The 24,064-nt window shown below is 39.5% G+C and overlaps 1 protein-coding gene across 7 annotated transcripts; it reads right to left on the bottom strand.

Annotated features, from left to right (window-relative positions):
• Window positions 1–3,714: 3,714 nt before the first annotated feature.
• Window positions 3,715–18,679, bottom strand: LOC109914792 (growth arrest-specific protein 1-like). 7 transcript variants are annotated; one of them, XM_048595202.1, is made up of 3 exons: window positions 17,618–18,679; window positions 13,777–15,011; window positions 3,715–4,668 (listed from the first exon to the last, which is right to left on the bottom strand). In XM_048595202.1, the coding sequence occupies exons 1-2, from the start codon at window positions 18,340–18,342 to the stop codon at window positions 14,939–14,941; spliced, it is 798 nt and encodes a 265-aa protein (XP_048451159.1). In that variant the 5' UTR covers window positions 18,343–18,679; the 3' UTR covers window positions 3,715–4,668; window positions 13,777–14,938. The 7 variants fall into 7 exon arrangements, with proteins under 7 accessions (XP_048451159.1, XP_048451160.1, XP_020369988.1 ...); XM_048595203.1 differs by lacking the exon at window positions 13,777–15,011 and having other exon boundaries at window positions 17,618–18,678; XM_020514399.2 differs by lacking the exon at window positions 13,777–15,011 and having other exon boundaries at window positions 16,478–18,673.
• Between the last annotated feature and the right edge of the window lie 5,385 nt (window positions 18,680–24,064).

Genomic DNA, 24,064 nt, shown 5'->3' with positions numbered 1-24,064 from the left:
GGGAATCCATCAATATATTGAAAACTAGTTGACATTTTTGCATGCACGTGGAGCACATTTACTTGCAACGTGAAATGGAAATGGTGGACTCAGCCTGGTCCATGTGTTCAGAGTTTCAGAATAGAGAATTGTAATGCCATGAAAAGGGATTATGAAACAGACCGGGCTCAAAATGAGATTCTTGAAATGACTCGACACTTAACCGTACAAACGACCATCTTTGATTAAATCTGTACAGCTCACTCTAAAACACCATGCGATTTGATTTTGACAAAATAAATGCACTGAGACAGTTTACTCAGCAAAAATGTTGGTACAACGGTGACCGAAATAAATGATAGAAAACACAATGAATAATGACTCAGACCCGAGCAAATAAAAATAAAACAGGATTTCAGAAACACATAAGATTTCAAGAGAATGTCTGTGAGGAGTCTGATGTATTAATGATACCGTGTGCATCTTGTTGTCAATTGGCACACCCTAACGAACATGTGTCATACATATTCACTTGTTTGACAGCGTATACAGTGATTAAATGCTGGCGCTGTGAATCGCCCTTTCTTACAATCAGGTAGCGAATGTTTTTAAACATTTGAAATGAAGTTTATCTTGAGCCACTCTATAATCCCTCTCTCTCTCTCTTGCTCCATAAAGTGGAATGCTCCCAGGACACGGGGAGCCGGACATCAGCCGTTCTAACTGGATTAAAAACCTTTTCTCATTTCAAAGGTTTGATCTCAACAAGTTTTTGATGTGATGAAATCAAAGTGGCAGCTTTGACTTAAAAAAACCCCTGGATTTAAGTATTTAGAGGAGGGAAGTTCCATGCCAATAGGGCAAACGTTTGTGTTGTTTTTTTTTGTTCAATGAAATCGTAACATTTCAGCGTCCGATCCAGTATGGTTATGATTGCTTTTAAAAGTAACATATAGAGAAGCCTTCACTTGAAAAGAACAGCTTTCATCTCTACGTTTGAAAACAATTTCAAATGTCAAAATTTTTCCAATAGCCCAAAAGACATCCAACGGGCCATAGTGTCATAACTATTACAAGGAAATGGACATTTCCAGGATATTGGCCACGAGAATGCTATCAGAGAACAAGAACACCTTGCTCATCATCTCAGTTTGCAGTCAGAGGAGGCGGAGTTGGTGTCTGTTGTTCCCTAACCCTTTCAAATAAGAAACTTCGATGCTTTCTTAGTGACTCCGTATTTGTACACCAATCTCAAGTGCTTCATTTTGTCACGGTAATTTGGAGACATGAATAACGTTTAACCGTGTATTTGTTCCAATGTGCATATATTTTTAACTGCTTGTATTTATGTGGCGCCTTTAACCGTTTCAAAACGTTTCAAGATGCATAACCAGAGCGGAGGTAGGGTTTTAAAAGAAAAAGTCAATAATTGACATAAACTATAAATTCCTGTCTGCTCAAAATGGCAGAAAGGAAATTTGCGGGTCTCGGGGTATCAAGAGTAAGTGATCTGTGTGATAAGCCATAGCTATTCAAATGCCAACAGTTTGAATATTGTCAGCAGCAAGACTTACTCGTGCAATGTCCGGCCAAAACAAACTTTGTAAAGATCTCATCAAATCATTTACTCATTGCAAATTCCCGAGAATCACTTCAGTCCCATGATCAATGGAAGGGTTTTAAGGCTAGGTAGAAGTCGCTGAATTATTATGCGCCTTTTTAAAATGAAATTCCGTTCCTGCTGAGATCTTCCCTAGCAGTTTTACATATTGCAGCCTGGGAAACGGTTTCCTCTCACCGTTACCAGACGTTATAATTGAAAGCATTTCAGGGGAAGTCAGATTGAGGGCGAATATTGAGATCCCAACTGAAAGTAAAATTCTCAGAGTTTCACCCGTACCAGAACCGACAAAGGGGAGCCTTGATTTCCTAAGGGAGCAATCTTTAATCCTGCCAACTCCTGAAAGAGGTGGCAGAGTCACTTCTTCAAATAGGCATTTGTGTTCTCCATGTAGTAAGATGGGCTAGATCCCTTCATGGTAGCGTGGAACCTTTGAGCCACCGTTTACGCTGTTTTGTAGATTTACCATAACAATTTATTATGCCCTTAGAATACAGAATTGACCATTGCAGGTTGGGGACTGGGGTGGATTGTGGTGTGGCATTGTAGATTGCGATTTCACATCTAGTTGTATTGATTTTGTTTTTCGATGTATTCTTAAGAACACACGTTTACCACCACCACACCCCGCCAAAAAACAAAACCTTAGCACTTAAGGATGGCAAATCAACGAGGTTAGCTCAGAGATATTCGTTAGTAGAGGTATTTATAAACTATGCGTAACCTGCGCCAGTTTTTGTCGATCGATTCCCCGCTTTATGACGGATACCTTAACGTCGTCTCCATAACAGTCACTAATAAATACTATGGATGCAAATTGCAAAGATAGATGGGAAATGTTGGAAACATTCACCGAATCATTAACTCCCATCTATCTCTTTGGATTGATTGTTTCCAGCATTTTCGGTCTTAATTCAGATTTCCAAGCTCTCTAATATTTTGAGGTGTTTTAGCATGAGTGTGGCCATTTCCCTATCTTCATAGTGATTGTAAAAATTACCGCATGCTAGTCATGAAGTTGGTAAAATGGGCAGACACATTTTCCTACCTCAGGCCAAAGATGTGCAGGCTGGGTGGATTGGCTATGCTAAATTGCTCGTAGTGTTCAGGGATGTGTAGATTCGGTGGGTTATGGGTCTGGGTGGGATGCTCTGAGGGTCGATGTGGACTGGTTGGGCCGAAGGGCCTGTTTCCGTACTGTAGGGATTCTATGAAAATCTATGAAATCTATGAACATGGCAATGAAATGTGATGCAAAATGTGATGTATTTGGAAGGAAGAATTAAGAGATACACTATGGACCAAATGGTAGGATTAGTGTAAGAACAGAGAGACCTGAGGATTTACATGTTTTTTTTTAATAAATGCTAGGACAAGTTGCTAAGGTTGCTAATAGAATATGTGGTATTCAGAGTTTTATAAGTGAAGGCATAGAATACAAATTCAAGAACATTATACTAAACTTTAGTGGGGCTTACTGGAGTATTGTGATCAATTATGTGTACCATACTTTGGTGAGGATAAAGAGGATATTCATCATAATGTTAAAAGGGATTAGGAACCTCTGTTAGATAGTTTACAAAATCTGAAATTGTTCCCTTTGGAGAAGGGAAGTGGGAGATTTAATAGAGGTGTTCAAATCTATAAAAGTTTTAGTTGAATAACAAGATCCCTTATGCTGGCAAGTGGGTTAATAGCCAAATGACACATTTAATATAATTGGCAAAATAGAGGGAAAATTAGGCTAATTTTCTGTATGCATACAGAGTTTTCAAATCGTCTGATACGTGCTGTTCAAAATGGTGGTAGATTAAGATTTGTTAGCTCTTTTTTGATGAGAGTTTAATATATACTTAAAAATGAAAAAAAATTGCAGAACAATGGAGAAGGAACAGTAGAGTAATACTAAATTGTTAGCTTTATCAAAGAACTAGCACAGGTAGTGCTTTCTTCAGTGCTGTATGTCTTATGAAATGTAGAGTTCTAATAAAGAAGATTAATACCAAGTGATTCTGTGAAAGAGGCACTACTAATCAATAACAATGATTTTTTTTCATATTCTATTGTGTAATTTGTACATTTACACAATATTTTATCTTTAAGAATTATTTTTAAAAAGTGGTTTGCAAAGTTCTCAAATTGGAGGAACAATTTTCTTTGTGCAATCAAATCTTAAACTTGGTTATAACAAATAGGTTTAAGATTTAATTAAATCTAATGTACAATCAGGAAGTCTTTCCCCTGTGGCATTTCATTGGGAAGTAAATACAACCCATGAGACCTTTTTCTCCTGTGTACCTTCTCCTATTAGGTGATCAATAGGATCTACCAATTAGGCAGAAGTACAAAAGCAAAGAAAACTTTACTCAGTAGGGCTTGGTACGAGTTAGGAAGTACTGTCTATTACAGTCAGAACATATGGAATTTTGGGATTGGAACTTGGTCAACCACACAAATGCTTCACATTCTTTTCCTCAAAAGGACAATACCAATATAAAGAAATTGTTTCACTGCCAACAGCTAGCAAATTGCAATGATTAAGAGCTGCAACATTTTCATAACTGACTGTTTGTAGAATTGAAGATGGAACTCTCTTTAGAATCTTTGTCGAGATCAGTAATTTGCTTTTAAACAAAAGAATTTTACTACACAAAAATCAAAGAACATGAAAACCATTGGTTACATTCTATCTTAACTAGTTAATGACATTTAGATATTAAAATTACAATGAATATATTTACTTATACTCTAACAATTTAAATTTTCTTCTGCAACAATGATTAAATGACTGAAAAACTGAAGTCAGACACATCAGAAATTGGAAGATTTAACACTTGAACTGTTGAGATTTCATGTACCTTCCACTTATTTCTGATAATATTGTCTCTTCAATTCCTCTCCATTGTCCCACAGTTGCAAGCTCCCAGTTCAACAGAGGCATAACTAGCATCTTTAACACAGCCTCCTTGGGTCCAATCTCTTCTGGTTGTAATGTTCTTTAACACTGGTGTCTTCATTGAGAAACTCTCTCTCTCCCCTTCTCTTTTTCTCTTCTCACCATGGATATCCTAAAAGTTCAATCCATTGTTAGTAGAGTATTTCAGTTATCAAGGCATATAACTCCTTTTACCTAGCACACAGAATTTCCACTGAATCCTGCTTGAAAAAGATGTTCCCCGTAATCAGTTGGTTCTAAACTAAATTGCCTGAAAAATAACCACACCCCAGGAAACTATTTCCCTCTGTAATTAAATGCTTATTGATCTATTATCCATTGTTTGTCCCTCAAGCAGCTTGGCCACTTGATTGATTTCTGGAAACAGGTGTGAAACAAATGCAGAGAATGCTGGAGAAACACATTTGGTTAGGCAGCATCAGTGGAGAGAAAAACAGAGTTAATGTCTTATGACTCATCTTCAGTTCTTCTCCAGCATCGTCTGTTATTGCTTCGGATTTCCAGCAACCACTGTATTTTGCCTTTATTAACAGGTGTGAAATGGATTAAACATTTTTGTCATTGTTATTACAAACAACTGTGTGTGCTTGACACTTCCATTAGCTTGAAAATTGAGCAAATTCTTTCAAAGGAGATTTTCAAAGCCATATTGCTTCTATTTTCAGTTTCACGAGCATTTCAAACTTGCCAATGGTCCATTGCTTCTGTACATAGTGGATACCAGAATGAAGAATTTGGAGAATTGCATGAGGGCAATGGAAAGGGCATGGGATGTATGAGAGGACCTTGAGAAATGAAGAGGCATGGGAGATGAGGAGGAGCATGGAAGGGCATTTAGGCAGATGGGGGAATGAGGGATGAGGGCTAGAGAATGTAATAGCCATGATTACAATTAGGCCAATGTCCGGCAATGGAGGTGGACTTTGCTGCCTGCTAAACATCTCCTCAATGAGAGAAAAATACTACTGATGCTGGAAATCTAAAATGAAAACAGAGAGTGTTGGAGAAACTCAATAGGTCTGGCAGCATCTGTGGAGAGAGAAACAGAATTAACATTCTGACTCTTATATTACTTCTTCAGAACTGAATCCAGTTATAGAGTTGAGGACAGAAACGACTGAGGAGGGATTTAGAGTCATAAGGTCTACAGCACAAAAAAAAGGTCCTCCAGTCCATCATGTCCATGCTGGTCAAAAACAGCCACCTAACTATTCTAATCCCATTTTTCAGCACTTGGCCCATGAAAGGGAAGACTGTCCCATATACACACGTAAGTATAGTAGAATAGACATGAAATAGTTGACTGAAAATGTTTAAGCAAGGCTTATTCAGGTGGAACAATGTGGCCTACTGACCATGTTGAAATGGCTAAAACCTCTATGACATTTCAGTTAGACCACAGGACTATGCACTCTGACCATTAGATTAGACAGGACAATAGGACAGGAATAGTTGATAAAGTAGATGGCTGATTAAATTATCAAACTCTGATTAAATTATCCAACTAAAATGAGAGCACATGATGTGCCCTAGGGAATGACCGCACTAGAAAGGGGGTGGAGATAAACTGCGATGATTGCTGGACAAGTTGTTTATTTCTGTACATAAAAGGCTGTAACTCATGCTCATGAATCAGAGTGAGTTTGGTATTCCTGCGTGTCTACATAGAACTCCATTCCCTGCATTTATCGGTAATTGCTTATAATAAACCACTCGATTCGCTTAAATGAATTCCTCCACCTCTGAGTTGTTACTGCCTCTGAGGAGGTTGCTGTTACAGCCCATAACCTTGTATGCCTTGGCATCACAAGTGCACATCAAAATACCTCTGAAATGTAATAACGGTTTCTGCCTCTATCTAGGCAGTGAGTTCCAGATTCCCACCACCCTCTGAGTGAAAAGTTTTTTCCTCACATCCCGTCTGAACATCCTGCCCCTTTCCTTAAATCTGTGCCCAGTCATTGATTCATCCACGAATGAAAAAAAAAATTAAAACCATGGATAAGAATCTTTGCTAGATCTGAAACAGTGAGCACAGGAATGAGTGTAAAAGGGATTTTGTGCAAACTTAGACATGAGTAACAATATTTTGAATGATCACAAGTTTATGTAGAGTTCAAACTGAAATGCTGGCCAGTAAAGCAATAGAATAATTGAGTATAGAGGTGACAAAGGCATTGGTGGGGGTCTTAGCAACAGGTGAGCTAAGGCATGGACAGAGATCAGAAGAATTAGTGGCCTTGTTGAGGGAGGATCTAGATAAAGAGCAGAGCCATGTTCTCCCAAAAGTGAACCTTTCAGACCTCAGACTCTTTCAAAAATTGGTGCATGATTCCATGAAATGCATAAATTCTGAGCATTACCTAAAAAGTACATGATTTTTAAATGGTAATACAGTATGATAACATACATTTTGCACAACATGCAACAATTTGAAGATTGTCTGATGGCTAATAGCATGCATAGTATGGTATTGAACATAGTATGAAGCCTTTATTTACATAGATGATTTGGAGTTGGGGACTAAGTGTGGTGTGTCAAAATTTGCAGATGACACTAAGGTGAGTGGTAGAGCAAAGTGTGCAGAAGACACTGAAAGTCTGCAGAGGGATATAGATAGTCTAAGTGAGTGGGCAAAGGTCTGGCAGATGGAGTACAATGTTGATAAGTGTGAGGTCATCCATTTTGGTAGGAATAACAGCAAAATGGACTATGTTTTAAATGGTAAAAAATTGCAGCACACTGCTGTGCAGAGGAACTTGGGTGTCCTTGTGCATGAATCGCTGAAGGTGGGATTGCAGGTGCAGCAGGTAATTAAAAAGGCAAATGGAATTTTGTCTGCCGTTGCTAGAGGGATGGAGTTTAAAAACAGGGAGGCTATGCTGCAGCTGTATAGGGTCCTAGTGAGGCCACACCTGGAGTACTGTGTGCAGTTTTGGTCTCCTTAAAAGAGAAGAGATATACTAGCACTGGAGGGGGTGCAGAGGAGATTCACTTGGTTGATTCCAGAGTTGAGAGGGTTGGATTATGAGGATAGACTGAGTAGACTGGGATTATACTCATTGGAATTCAGAAGAATGAGGGGAGATCTTATAGAGACATATAAGATTATGAAGGGAATAGATAAAGTGGAGGCAGGGAGGTTGTTTCCGCTAGCAGGTGAAACTAGGACTAGGCCTCAATGTAAAGGGAAGCAGATGTAGGACTGAGGTCAGGAGGAACTTCTTCACCCAAAGGGTTGTGAATCTGTGGAATTCCCTGCCCAGTGAAGCGGTTGAAGCTACCTCGCTGCATGTTTTTAAGGCAAGGCTAGATAAATTTTTGAACAATAAAGGAATTAAGGGTTATGGTGAGTGGGCGGGTAAGTGGAGCTGAGTCTCAAAAAGATCAGCCATGATCCTATTAAATGGCGGGGCAGGTTCGAGGGACCAGATGGCCTACTCCTGCTCCTAGTTCTTATGTACTTATGTTGTCATGTTCTTTAACCTTATGGAGCCATAAATATAAAAATGAAAGCATCTGTGTCTTCTGTTACTGTTTGATGCAACTTTTTTAGTTGAAGTCATGCATGTAAAATAGAACATTTTTAACAATGTTTTTCACAGAAATGCACAGCAAACTAACAGATGATATAGATTTCTCTTGCTGAAGATGGTGTGGTGTGGAAGCTAATAACCTTTGTGACAGTTATTGAAAATAGCAGCAAAGTGTAAATGTTAGGATTGCAAGTCTGGACCTATCAGATGCCAGTTCTTTTTCACAAATTCCATGCTGATCTGGGTTCCCTTGGGCACTGATGTTTTTAAGAACACCAGCTTAGTCAGTATCCAGTACAGACAGTGGAGCATTGCTGGGTCATAGTGGTGTTCTTACATGTCCTTTGGGTAATTTCTGTTTGTCTTTGACAATCTGAAATGTCCAAAAAAAACTGTCGACTTCCTAATAGAAAAACCTCTTCCCGTACTTATACAGCTGAACTACCCTGTTTGTTAACTCTTTTCACAGCTCCAGTGTTAGGTTCCAATTATGCAAGGTGAACCAACAACTACTGGGAATTCAAAGATTATAGCATTTGGTTCCTGATGCATAATCAGCTTTTCACAAGCTTTTAACATGTTAGGTAAGCCTTACATTGGTGACTTCCCTAAATTTTCTTCAGTAGTGTATGCAAAGGAAGAATTCCAGCAGAGAGCAGTTAGTATTGACTACGATGAGCCCATAGATTTACTCAGCATTGTCACCCATTTTATTCATTTGACAAGCTTTAGAAAATGGGCGGGATGTTGTCTTTTTAAGTATCACTTATATATCTGTTTATCAGGGTGAATGTCTATTAGGAAAATGATATGAGTGCAAGTTTAAGAATGAGTATGATGATTATGTTATGATACAAATTATAGATATTGTCATGAGGAAAGAATGATTAACTATTAAAATATTCCAGATCCCAATGACTTTTACCTGTGCAAATTTAAAGATCCTAATTACAATTGATGAGTGCTGAGGTCTCTGTATCTTCACAGGTTGTGTATATATTATTTTATTATCTATGATGAACTGCTGGGCGACACTTACCAGAGCAGGTGTTCACTGGATCAGCATCTGTGCCAAATTTAAATATACGGTTACTACATAGTATCTTCAGAATATCTTTAGAAATTAATAGAACCAGCAATTTTTTGTTTATGTTGATAATTTATAGCATTTTTCTTCTTTACTGTCTATCTATGGGACAAAGGAATTTTTATAGTCAGTGTAATCATCAAGCTATGTTACCCCAAGAGAATACACAGACAATAACAGACTTTACTTTGTCCCAGTGAAGTACACAAGTGTAATATAATTGCTTTTTCAGTTGGACCATGCTGTATTACCTGCCCTCCATAGAGATGTTTATGCAGAAACACATCTTTGACCACAATTCATAGGTATTAGTTAGTATGTAGTGTCCTCAAGGCTCTGGGGATAAAAAGGAGTAAGTAGTAGGAGTAAGTCAGATGGTTCCCTGAACAGACTGTCAAAATCATTTGACAGAATGCCTCACAGCTGAAACTTGCAAACAAGCACTAAGCTTAGTTTTTGGTGAGAAAGGCTTTTCCTGTCAGGTCATTCCTACAGACCCAAAGTATCAACCTTTTTTAATTCCCATTTTGGTGATTGTGGTGAGAAAAGACTGTTGTCCACCAGCTTGTGGAATGTGCATTTGCAAAGAAGGACTGCAGAGAAATACAGTGATATCTGTTAAGGTTCATCTCAAGCAGCTTCGTAGCACAGGTCTCTGTGCTCTCTGGTCTGTTCCCAGGGATGCACTATTGAGGTGAACATCAGCAGCAGCTGGGGAACCATCTATTTGTTGAAAAATGCCCTTTGGTCTGTCTGAAACTTCTTGTTTCAGGTTCCAGACCCAAGTGCAGAGGGATGCACTAAAGCTTGGGGCAGCAGCTGCCACGTAGGCACAGTGGGGGAAGTTCACTGTCTAAAGACTTTTGGCCACAGTGGGCAGAGAGGTTAGAAATGGTATAGAAGGCCGTGAGTCTTTCAAATCATGTACATTATGAAACAAAAATATTGAAAATATATTGAGGCTTCTCAGACTAGAACATAGTGTATAGTGAAACAAAAATTACTGTAGTTTTTGTAACTTCCAATTTGAAACTTTTGTCCTCAGGCTGTATACTCAGAATGTATTTTGAAATTATTGACTATTACAGTCCTATTGAGTGAAACATGCTGTATGGGGACAAGTTGAATTTTCTTGCAAATTTTGTCATAATTAAATCAAATGTTATAACCATCACAACAACAAGCAACCACAGTCCAAATATCTTACCAAATATCACATATAATAAGTCCTCTACCACATCCTTGAAAAACTATATTTATTTTCATTCAGTCAGAATGTATTTGCCAGCAGGTACTAGAAATAAAGATTCACATTTGTAGTTCCTGCACTCATCATTTGGAACACAGGTACGCAAATATATTCAAGAAGAAAAATAACAGACAATTAGAACCTACTTTTAAGAGAGCACCACTGTATAAACTATTATGAAATCATTTTTCCTCTTCATAATTGCATCCAAGTTATTTGTCTTACCCACTTCCTATTGGTAGTTCTATATTCTAACCACCCTGTGAGTAAGGAAAGAATTTATTATTAATGCCTTGTATCAATGAACCCTGGTTATAGCTTCTCTGACAAATGGAAATATGGGACAGTATTTTCCAAACAGGATTAAATTCTACCCTCAGGGCTGAAGGTAGGCGCTGTTCCTGCTCCAGCTGGAGTTGAGAATCTACAGCAGGCAATTAACAGCCAGTTCAATTAGATTAAGGAGAGACCGAGTTCGTGGCGAGGTGAACTTAAAAAGTGGGAAGTTTGTTGAGATGATCAGGGTTACAGTTACGGTTAGGGTTATTGGCTATTGGTCCTATTCTAGCAGTGGCACATTAGACATCTATGGTGTTTAATACCAGCAGAACACTCTGTGGACCATGGAGCAGCCATTAAGGGAGGGGTCCCCTCCAAGAACCTGCTGGAAGACTGCTAGTGCCTACTTGACAGTCTTGTGATGTGGTGACAGGTCCTTTGACATGGAACCATTGCAGCAGTAGGAAGTGGGTCTTAGTTGGACATTTAATTGTCTCAATTCACTACCTATGGACAATGACATTACTAAGGTTTCTGACACAGGCAATACCCAAGGTGACTGCAAGATATCAGGCTCTTTTCCCAACAGCTTCATCCATCATATTACCTGCACTCCTGCCTCCCAGCTCATCTCCAAAGACCTGGAAACGTTTAAACCTATTCTTTCCACAATTACCCTGGCCAACATATTCATAACTTTAAAACCATTTTTTTCCTCTGAGTTTTTCCTTTTCATAAAAAATATAGCCACAACCTATTCAATCTTTCCCAAGAGATTTAAAGTCTCATTCCTGGGACAATCCTTGTAAATCTTGCTTGCAAATTCTTCGTTGTACCTTTTACGGCACAGAGGCTAGAACTGGTCTCAGTTTAAGATAACTCCACTTCTTCTGAATTCTATACACCTTAAAATAAATATTGATACTCTGTTAACATTTTAATTGTTTTGCTGAGATGCATTGTTATCAGTTCACTACTATCTCTAGATCACTATTTGTTGTGGTCTTTTTACTATCTTAGAAATTAAGGTATAGAAGATGGTTTTCTTTCCCTACCAAAGTACATCATCCCATAATATTCATATTGAAGTTAATTTGCTACTTAACTGTCCAGCTGGCAAATTTAGATTCCATTTCTAGCTCCATTAAAAATACATTCTACCTTCTTATAAGGAAAAATTCTAAACAATTTTGATGAGTTTACATCCAGTGAAATAGGTGGAAAGATGGATTGTACAAGTTTTAATTTTGTCCAGGTGCCAGCCTGTGAACCACAGATAATAAAGAGACTAGATTGCAATTTCTGCTTTGCACCAATGCAATTCTTAACACAGCATAATTTTCTCACCCAACTCCAGAGTACAATAAAGTGCGACCTGCTCAAAACAACTTGTTGTGGGTTTGACTTTACTTGCAACATAATGTCTTGTTAATCAGATTTTAAGAGCAAAACCAAACACTTGTGAATGTTAGAGACCTGAAATAAAAACAGAAAATGCAGGAGAAACTCAGCAGGTCTGGCACTATCTTTGGAGACAGAGCCAAGTTAAAGTTCTGAGTCTAAAATGATTTATTTTGAATGCTTCTTCAGACGTCTGAATAAGGGTCATATTGAACTTTGCTTCTTTCTCCACAGGTACTTTCTCTAGCACATTATTTTCAGATTTTAAGGATACTCAGGTAGTCTACCAGACGAATAGGGCACTTTATGGTGAAGTTAGAGATTTCTTTAATTGTTTAAAAGTTTTGAGGATTTTGTCTATGGTCTCAAAATATTCAATATTCACTGGAGAAGAGCATGTATTTTCACAGCTTTATCCTAGAACACACAATATGATTTGCAAGAGTGATTCTGGTGTCGCCAGGAGTGCATTTCAATTGCAACCCAGAATGAATGCAAAGTTTGACTCTTTCATCCAGTAAGTTTCAGAACAGTGCAATACCAATGCACATGAAAGCTACTTACCTCAGACCAGTGCAGGTAGAAATATTTCTTTAATATCAATTTGACCTGATTGAACGAGGCAGTGTGACAGAACTTGTGTCAAGCAAAATTTCTGAAATACGCTGTTTAAGTATTAAATGCAGTATTTCTTTTAAATAGAGTTATGTCATCTATCTCTTGTTTATTTATTTTCATTATATGATCTATTAATATTGGCTTAAATATACTTTGGGTTGATATCAGAATAACTAGTTCCCATATAATTCCCAAGAGTTCCCCACAGCTTGAAACTCAAACTGCTTCTTACTTCCACTAGTACATTTTGACATTGCCTCAAATAAGATAGATGCACAGGAAAACAATATAGCCATGAAAAATTATGGCGATGTACCTACTATAACCTAGAACAGAACAATGCACTATCATTCAGTCTTCCTGTTATTTATTCATTTATTTTTTTTTGGACACTGTTTTAAGAGTCGTTCTAGCAAAGTTTATGGAAGATAATTCGCTTTCGCGGTCCCATGAAGTGCTTTGACGATTGCAACGCGACTCTCTAGTTGTTTTTCTTTCGGCTTTTGTCTCAATAATGAATAAGTAACATTTTACAATTGGCCGCAACAGAAGATGAAAATTTACATAATTTTGAGAAGATAGGTAACAGCCATGCTCTTTACACATATAATGCCTGCGACCACTCTGTGGATTTTGGAATCTATTTCATTAGTTCTTGGTTTGTCGTGTCAGCTCTGTACAGAATGAATTTGTGATGCTCATGAGCTAACGCAAGGTAAATATTACCCAAAATAAAACAAAGCCTGCAGATGCTGAAAATCGGAACCAAAAACAGAAATTGCTGGAGAAACTCAGCAGTTCTTGCAGCATCTGTGGACAGAAAGCAGAGTTAACGTTCAAGTCTAGTGACTCTTCTTCAGTTGCTGAATTTCTCCAGCAATTTCTGATTTTCTTGCAAATATTCCCCACATCATTCATCCCAATGCCTAGAAGGTCTTAACTCTACACGCTTTGCAAATTTTGAGTTTCTAATCCCTATTGTTGGAGTGATGGCAGGAATCTGTAAACCTGTAGATATTTGACCAAGTCCGTCATCTTTTAATATCGCACCTCCTTTCTGTGGTACAGCATTTCCTTCAACGACTGAAATACAATTTTCCCATAAATCAGACATAGTGCAGAGCAAAGCCCGTCGAGATGCCGGTGTTTCCCATGTCATTTCTTGCAGTGTCCTGTCAAATGCATTATACTTGCACTTAGTCCTTGAGTCATTTTTCTCTCACACCAGCCCCTTTGTCTCTAAATAAAACATTTCCACAATAAGCAGATCTAATTCCTACACGTTTATGATGTAACAGGGACCGCGGACTGCCACTGTGCGGATAATCCCCAGGCAGTGTCACTGTATTGGTTTTGTAAAGGGTCACCTAAACATTTGGTGGCTGAAAGCATTCTTTCCACAATAACAATATCTGAAGCCCATACATTTATGATGCACCAGAGACTGGGGGTTGTCAGTGTGTAGATATTTCCCACATAATTCCCTGCAGTTTCCTAGACGTGTAGTATGCTAGAATGAAGTGCCTCCTCATTGTTTGACTGAACTATTATGTGCTTAACATTTACATAACAAAAGTGCCACTCGACTTCCCCGATTAATGCAGCTGAAGGGCTCTTGTCGTCCAGTAATAAACATTGTTGAAATAATTTATTTGGAGCCCTGGTTACTCGTGGGAGAATGGTCACTGCGAGTTAGCTGATTGGACAGTCAATGTTGTTGTCATGATGGTTTCATAAACACCAAGTACTGTTTTTCTCCATTGTGTCTTGTATACAAAAGGTCTGCTGTCTGCCAGGGTGATCAGTGGACCAAGAGACCCTCTCTCCATATACTGTATGCTCTCTGTCAGTTAAATGAACTGTTCCTTGTTCTCTTGCATTGTTCAGGAGTCCCTTAAACATTCTGTCACAGAGAGCGAGAGGAAAAAGTCTTTGCACTCTCTCAACGGTGAACCTCAGAATTCATTCTGTCCTGTGTGGCTCCGGGCAGCGTTCGTTCAAGTAATCGATAAATCAACCTGTAGTTTTATTTAGCAAGCAATATCATTGAAACAAATCCCTGATCGAATCATCTCAACGTGTATTAATTATTGCGGAGATTGTAGCGACTTTGGCAGCAAACAAGGTTAGACTAGCTGATTTGGCAGTGTGGCATTTCAGACATGTGTCCCCTCTTTTCAACTTAACAGGTTGCACATTTTTGGTGAGAGCTTCAAAATAGAAGTTTGTCAATATTTCTGAGTTTCGTGAGGTATGATGGGAATCTGACTAGCATCAGATTCAATCTTAAAATGGATAAAAAAAATTAAACATTAGTTATTGAGGTCAAGTAAAACGAGGAACATTTTCCATTCTGTCCGATTATGTTATGAAGATAATGGTTCCTCCACTAGTCTGCCTTAGTCCCACGGTTGTGGTGTCTCTTGCTGCTCTCAGACTGAAGCACTTTTTTTTATACAACGGCAACTCCATTTGCCAAACTAGCTGTTTGGCTAGTGATTTATTTTAGGCAGATGCTATTGACAACCGCTTGTAAACCAGACCCCACTTCTCCTGTGAGTTAATTATCACTCCAGTTGCTAGACCTCAGGCTTTGCAGTGCTAATGTTTTCACTCCTTACGGGAAATCTTGGTGTGTTTTGTACTGCAAGATGCATTCAATGGAAAAAGGGAATGCTAAATCTACTTAGGCTAATATAAACAGCCATCACTCCAACTATCTGCACAGTAGAAACCAAAAGCATCTGGACAGTAGTTAGCAAACAACGACTTCACTTCGGGTCAACGGGTCATCTTTTAAAACATAATATGCTTACAAGACCAATACGTTTGTAAAAGTCACCGATAGTTAACGACATTAAACTACGCTTCAAAGTACTCTATCTTTCCCTGCACTGAAATTTACATAATGGGAAGACAGTAAGAATCCATATTTACAAAAAAAATTATAAATTTAAACATGCTTATAAAATGAGACCGTAAGGGTAACTGCAAAAGATTAAAAATAATATCAGTTTACAGTAGAACTAAAGAACAGTTGCTTTCGGGCAGACTCTGCCCACTTTAAAGTGCAAGTGACTAGGTGTACAAACAACTACTTTGAGCGGTTACAAATGTAAACATACAGGTTTCTCTTTATGTAAAATCCGCATAATAGTGTTGCGGTCGTTAAACAAATCCGTCAACCAAAGTAAGTTTATTTGTGGGCACAGTTAAACTTCTGACTGGGCTTCCAACCGCAACATTAAAGAATAAAATAAACAGCAAGAGAAAAGATAAATAAACTTCTTCCGCGAGCCTGATGTGGCGCGACTTATTTGAGAAGGCACGGGCAATCCCCAGAGGACTGAGCCTGCTTTGTGCTAAATGTTTAAAGATTTCAAACGACGGAGTTTATTCCTACTGCAAACAGTTCTATTTACAAGGTCAAGTATAGCAGCACTCGACGGGTGCTTAAGAGTGTAATTATTTATCTAAGGGCGTTTGAGTGAGGATCAGGAGCCCTGGCAGGAGCCCAGACTGAATGCCCTCAGAAAGCGACTTAAACAACATGTTACAATGTATGCATATACTTGTGTGTTTTTTTGTAATGATTCTACATGTTTGAATGTTTGCCCTGCTGCCGTAAAAAGTACAACTTAAAGAATGTACTCTGATTCGATACTGCAGTGCACAGCACAGAAAAATGTAACTTCTAACAATCCTTCCGTATATTTGGGCTTTGCATTAAAGAACTCTTGACACTACGCACCTCGTCGGGAAGTTTGCAAAGAAACGCGGCTTTTCGTAGCATCTGGCTGGTAGTCGAAGTATAATACGTGACAATGAAGTATGATTTTTTTTTCCAAATCCATTATATATTGTACAATGAACACGTCAGTCAGTGCTGCTTGGTCAGCCAGCTAAAATTATGATGTTTATCCTCTGAGACCAGGATATTAAAAATAAAGAGGACTTCGCTAAGAATAACTAGTGTAAAGCTTTCTGGAGTTATTGGCAAAAAGCAAACTAAGACCGGCAGAAACTCGATTAGTCGAAAGTCACAGCTCGACTCAGCTATCAGCTGTGAAAACAGCAAATGTGATGGCGCTGGAAGTTTGGGAAACTTGGTATCTTATACGTTCACGGACACATTATCAAACATCGCGAAACAACCGTCAGCATTTTCACTTTCAATCAACTCTTTGAACAGACACGCAAGTCTTGCGAAATTTTGTTTTAAACTAGCTGACTCTTTATGGCTTCTATGAAAATACAATGTTAATGACAGCCTTACAAAGTTATTTAAAAGAACAATATCTATCAAGGCCTTTTTTTAATATCTCTGCATTTCCAAAAATACATATTTAAAGACAACCTTTCGAAATCTCCATGTTGCATCTTAGACTGTTCAACTGGGGTCGCCGACAATTTATTATAAATCAATTTCCCTTTAGAATAAGTATTGAAATCCTGCAAGTTCGCTAGTAAATGTATCACTGCATTCTCTCACAGCTCGATGCTAAACCAGAGCCATGTGGTTAAGTCTCTATTTCAATAAATTATTCCCCAAATGTATACATTTGTAACTTTATACATAAACACACAACGACTGGCTAAAAAAAAACACCAGTCATATAAGATTTATACTAGTTGTACCAGAGATTAATTCCGCACCTCTAATACAACCGAAAATACAAACAAATCTTACCAGAATTAATTTTATATAAAGGTCTATTAAATTGTCTTTTGTATATTGAAGATGGCAGTGCAGAGCTTCTTTCTTTGAAGAAGAATAAAAGTTGTACTCTATTTATAACCGGGAACTAGTAGTAGTAGTAAAATGGATGCCATCAAAGTCAAAACATTAAGTAGTGGGAAACTGGAGGAGGATCTGGCGCTTGTAGAGTACCTGTATGTGTCTTTATTCTCATCATCATAACTGATAACGTTGTCTCCTGGATCTTCTTCATAGTCCCAGTAATCATCTGGCTCCATGTCCGAGCCGCTGCTGCCAGAACTATGCTCAGGTCCAAAGAAGCACAGTCTGGCCATGTTATCCTTGATCGCCTCGCAGATAGGTCGATCTGCTCCGTCGCAGACACATTCCTTAAGGAGCAAGGCTTTAGGGATGACCAGCATGCTCTCGATCACCTCCCGGCACTGATCCGTGCACTTGATGCCATTGAAAAGTTTGCCGCAGTTCTGGAGGTAGCGGCGCATGGCGTTGTTGCACTGGGGCTCGGTCTCGCATTGCAGGCGGGCTTCGGTGCAGCCCATCACCCCGTCCCGGTTGCGGGTTCTCGGCAGGCAGGGCTCGATGGCACGTTTGGTCCTTTTGCACAGCTCGTCCTGGAGGCAATCGCAGTTCTCGAGCATGGGCCCGTTCTGCGTGTGGTTGAGGTGGATAAGAGCCGAGAGGCAGTGGCTGGGACAGCGTCTGGTTTCCAGGTTTAAAACGGATCTGCAAGCCTCCATATACTGGTCGTACGCAAAGCTGCAATCTTGCTCGACCTGGCACTGCACGATAGCTTGCCAGCAGATTCGGCGAACGAGCGCCCGAGAATTGCTCAAAACCAACAGAAAACAGACGAGAAGGTGGCTTCCGACTCGGATCAAGGCAGCGAGACTTGCCATAGTCTTGGTGTCTGTAAGTTTTGGAGTTTGCTAATCTTTTGCATAAGGGACGGCTGGTGTCAGGCATCCATTCAGAAGTCCCTTGCGCTTGCAGCCAAGAGTTTCTTTCTCACTGTGTTGTGCAGAGTGCGCCTCTCGTCTGCTTTTCCGTCCACATTCTGCAGGCAATGCTGCCCTGAGTTTGGTTACGGTTCTTTTTTACAGGAAAGACTTCCCTCCTCCCCGCGCATACACACACACACATACGAAAAAAAACTCCAGCATGCTCTAATTACCTCGGCAGCGCCTCATTATCTATTCAACAAAACTGCAAACAAATAGCGGAACAGCCGCCCACATCCTGGTCACTGCCGTCTCCTGACCCCGCCTACCCAGTCTGGTCCGCGGGAAACGATTAGTTCGCAGCTCCGCATTCCGCCCACCCATTGGCGGGCGACGGATAAGCTGTCGGTATGATCGACAGCGATGGTAGCCATTCGGAGCGAGACCCCGCCCTCTCCAGGCGTCCCCCAGTTGTAGCTGTCTCGGGCTGCACTCAGTGGCTGTCGGCCCTTTGCGAAGTTGATCGGAGAGACAATCTCTGTACCCCGCCTCCCTTCCAAATACCCTACTTTGAGGCTAGAACCATTACTTTTGCGGGACATTCGGCTGCATCTCTCTCCAGCATCAGCTCCCCATCAAAAAGTTACGGTAGTGTGTGTTTGTAAAACCTTTTAAAACATTGACCTCCCACTCCCATTAAAGCCTCAACATATTCCTTGCAGAGCTCAAGTGACGCAGTAGCTCACCCAGTTCTTCTCGAGCGTTGTGATTTGATGTGCTTAAACTTTCCGGTGTGGCCTAATGCAGAACATGGAAAATCTAATGTGTTAAAACTTAATGATAAGTTTGAGTAGACTTTACTCGTCTTTGCTTTGCTGGGGATTTGCTTGAGAATTGGGGTCTTTTTTTAAAAAAAGTGTTACTTCCTCTCTCATTCTCTTCTTTTCACTTTCATTCATAAATCCCATTTCCCTCTCCGCCCGAATCTCTGATCCGTATTGATTCATTCTTATTGTCTTTCTGATTGACACTCGCACCCGCTCTCCGATTGGCCGCCCAGCCACAGGTAGGTTCACTTCCATGGAAACCGCCCACTGCGTATGACGTCACTGATGCCTTCAATGTACTTTAATTCACAAAATTTGGGGCAACTTGTGTGGCCTTGTTTGTACCCTGTATTTGGGTGAGAAAGGAAATGAACAGCAAAACACACTTAAGAACGTGCACAAAGTATTTGCCTTCGACCCACCAGTTCTTGATAGAAGGAAGCTCCAACTGATAACAGGTTCTCCGGGGGAGAGGTGACATCTCCCAGTGCATTAAAATCAGTAAAAAAAGGGGAAAAACTTGTAAATAACTTAAATCCGGTTGTAGTAATGGTAAAACGCATACAAAAACTATAAGATTTAATTTGAAAATAATTGCAGGAGCAAGATATGGTTCCTGACAATGTGAAACTGTTTGGAGACAATGCTGGTACCTGTAATAATTGCTGAATTGCAGCACATGGTGTCAGATCGTCAGATTTATTCACACCTTCTCTGTATTTCATAATAAACATTAACTTACACAAAGCAAATCACAAATTAACGACACATAATCATTCCATGTTACCATAATAGACGATAATCCATAACTAATAGCAATAATAACAGAACATCTATGTGCAAACGTATATATCAAAATACTGTGATGTTTGTTTGCATAATGAATAACTGGAGGAGATTTACTTTGTTAATAAAAGTCAGCACAATAGAATTTTGAATTTAAGTTGGTACAGCACTTACATGAAAATAATGATTACACTGTTTCTTTATTTAAACACCACAGTTGATTAAGAATGTGAAAGAAATAGAAGCGGATGAATGTAATTTGATGCCATGCATTTTCTAAGAGGCATGGATCCAAGGTTCTTCCCTCACTAAGTAGTTTAGAATGTGCTTCCTGTGGTGATTTGGCTGAAAGAATGGTCACAAGGGATTTAGAAGTATAAAAAAAATGTGTTTAACAGGACATGATATCTTGAGAATATGAAAATAGGATGTAGTTCCTATTTTGTCTTGTGCTTAAAACCAGCGTTCTACCTACACATTGAGATACAGGCCTGAAGTATCTCTGCCTCAGTATGTCTGTACATAAGCTGTCCTGAGGTTGTTGTTATTACAAAGTTAGGCATTTCAACTCCTTATGTAATGTAACACTTCCTTATTTACATTCGTACATATTAGCAGTATTCCCTCTAATTTTTCTGGGGGCTGGGAAGGGAACATGGATTAGTAAAACCACATGCATACCTTGATCAGAAATCATATAGCAATTTTTTTTGCAGTTTGTTTATTAACTGTTAAAAGTGTACATTTATATTTACAGTTACAGGCATTTTAACTGCATACAGCACTTTTTCATGATGTTAACTATTAAAAGTGTGCATTTATATTATTTTACAATTACAGGTATTTTACCTGCTAAAATAAACAAACTTGTTTGCTCAGGACCATTTAGTGGTGACACTATGTACACCACAGATAGAATGTGACCAAAAGGTAACACTAGTAATTTATTCACTTCTATGTTGGCAAGATTTCACACCTAACTTTATTTGCTGCCCAATGATTGTTTACTATATTCAGGTTGATATTTTGTCCAGATGAAATGTACAACTTAATTCACGTTAAGTTGTCCAAGTGATATGTATCTAATCTATTTTTGGATTTACACTTTATCAAGTTTATGAGTCAGTACTTGATGCCTGATAAGTTGCACAAATGTCTAGAAGAATGGACATTTGTTGAAACTGGTCATCTTTTAAGAGCACAGTCTACCAAATCACTGAATGTCTGAATGGAACCTGTCTTGACTTCTTCCAATACCAAAAATGGAAATTGCTGATGAAAGTCAGCAGTCCGGCAGCATGGGATGGCGTGGTGGGTCAGTGGTTAGCACTGCTACCTCACAGCACCAGGGACCTGGGTTTGATTCCAGCCTTGCGTGACTGTCTGTATCGAGTTTGAACATTCTCCCTGTGTCTGCATGGGTTTCTTCCAGGTGCTCTGGTTTCCTCCCACAGTTCACATATGTGCAGGTTAGGTGGATTGGCCACGGGAAATGCAGGGTTACAGGGACAGGGTAGGGGAGTGGTTTGCTCTTCAGAGCATTGTTGTGGACTTGATCAGTTGAATGGCCTCCTTCTATACTGTAGGGATTCTACGATCTGTCAAGAGGAAGTAGAGTTAATGTTTCAAGTCTGGTGACTCATCATCAGATCTACAGTTTCTTGTTTTAGTATAACATAAATTTGGAATTGGAGTATTCCTCACATATCTTTTCAGCCGCATTTTCATTATAGTTTGGCATAGAAGTGTAATATTCCGATATTAGTTGTACAATACTGTCTTCTCCAAATTCATAATCAGTTGTCTTGACGATTGCAGCCTGATCAAATGCATGCCATTCTCATAATTCATCTCCTGGAAATCTGCTTTCCATGTGGCCACGTAGCAGTTGAATGATTGAAGGATTGCAGCAGTGTCCATATCTCAGTTGAGAGCAGCCAGAGCCTTCTTAACTTCATCACTTCAATAAACACATTCACCTAGATACTGAGTCTTCAGTTCATTGATCTTTGGTTTTGTAAATTACACAGCTTTGGTTACCGTCAAACAGCTTCTCTGTAAGAATTTGCACAGTGATGCCAATTCACTGTGAACATCATTCAGAGCTGTTAATGCAACCTGATATTTTGGCTTTTTAAGGATTTTTAGGCAATATTTATGAATTGGATTGTTGCATTTATTCACTTGCTCTCTGCAGTACATGATCAAGACATTGCAGTTTCAGATTAGTGCACTCACTACATAGTGTGTTGACAGCCATCTCACTTCTTTCAAAGTTTGAAATGCCACAGTATTACACTTTCTGACTTTGGCAAAATCTTCATTGAGTGATAGAGCTGTACAGCATGGAAACAGATCCTTTGGTCCAATTCATCCATGCCAATTACATATCCTAAATAAATCTAGTCCCATTTGCCAGCATTTGGCCCATATCCCTATAAACCCTTCCTATTCGTATGCCCATCCTGATGTCTTTTTAATGTTGTAATTGTACCAGAATCCACTACTTCCTCTGGCAGCTTGTTCCATACGTGCACCACCCTATGTGTGAAAAGTTGCCCTGAGGTCCTTTTTAAATATTTCCCCTCTCATCTTAAACATATGCCCTCCAGTTTTGGACTCCCCCAACCTGGGGAAAAAGACCTTATCTATTCACCTTATCCATGCCTCTCATGATTTATGAACCTCTATAAGGTCTCCCGTCAGCGTCTGATGCTCCTGAGAACATTAGCCCAGTCTATGCAGCCTCTTCCTATATATCAAACCTCCAAACCTGGCAACATGCTTGTAAATCTTTTCTGAACCCTTTCTAGTTTCACAACATCCTTCATCTAGCAAGGAGACCAGAATTGAACGCAGTATTCCAAAAGTGGCCTAACCATGCGCTAACTGATAAAGGCAAGCATGCCAAATGCCTTCTTTGCTATCCTATCTACCTGCAACACTACTTTCAAGGAACTATAAACCTGCACTCCAAGGTGTCTTTGTTCAGCAACACATTCCAGGATATTACCATTAAGTGTATAAGTCCTGCCCTGATTCGCCTACCCAAAATGCAGCACCTCATGTTTATCTAAATTAAATCCATCTGCTACTCCTTGGCCCACCTGATCAATGTCCTGTTGAACTCTGAGCTAATCTTTTTCACTGTCCACTGCTCCTCCAATTTTAGTGTCACCTGCAAACTTACTAACAATACCTCCCATGTTCATATCCAAATCGTTGATATAAATGACAAAAAGCAGTGGACCCAGCACTGATCCTTGTGGCATACCACTGGTCACAGACATTAGTCTGAAAAGCAACCTCCACCGCCACCCTCTGTCTCCTACATTCAAGCTAGTTCTGTATCCAAATGGCTAGTTCTCCCTGTATTCCATGTGATCTAACCTTGTCAACCAGTCTACCAAGCAGAACCTTCTTGAATGCCTTACTAAAGTCCATATAGATCACGTCAATCACTCTGTCTTCATCAATCCTCTTCGTTACTTCTTCAACAAACTCAATGAAGTTAGCAAGACATGATTTCCCAAGCACAAAGTCATGTTTACTATCCGTAATCAGTCCTTGCCTTTCCAAATACATGTAAATCCTATCCCTCAGGATCCCTTCCAACAACATGCCCACCACCAAGGTCAGGCTCACTGGTCTATAGTTCCTTGGCCTTTTCTTACCAGCTTTCTTAACTTGTGGCACCAAGTTAGCCAACCTCCAGTCTTCTGGCACCTCACCTGTGGCTATCGATGGTACAAATATCTCAGCAAAGGGCCCAGCAATAACTTACCTCACTTCCCACAGAGTTCTAGGGTACTCCTGATCTCGTCCCGGGGATTTATCCACCCTTATGCGTTTTAAGACGTCCAGCTGTAATATGGACATTTTTCAAGATGCCGTTATTTATTTCCCCAAGTTCTCTAGCCTCCATATCCTTCTCCACGGTAAACGCTGATGCAAAATACTCATTTAGTATGTCCCCCATCTCCTGTGGTTCCACACATAGGCGGCCTTGCTGATCTTTAAGGGGCCCTATTCTCTCCCTTGTTACTCTTTTGTCCTTAATGTATTTG

The sequence above is a fragment of the Rhincodon typus genome, chromosome 3 (assembly GCF_021869965.1).
Source record: "Rhincodon typus isolate 14 chromosome 3, sRhiTyp1.1, whole genome shotgun sequence".
Taxonomy (NCBI): Eukaryota; Metazoa; Chordata; class Chondrichthyes; order Orectolobiformes; family Rhincodontidae; genus Rhincodon; species Rhincodon typus.
The sequence above is the reverse complement of the archived record's forward strand: the minus strand, read 5'-3'. Positions and strand labels throughout refer to the sequence as shown.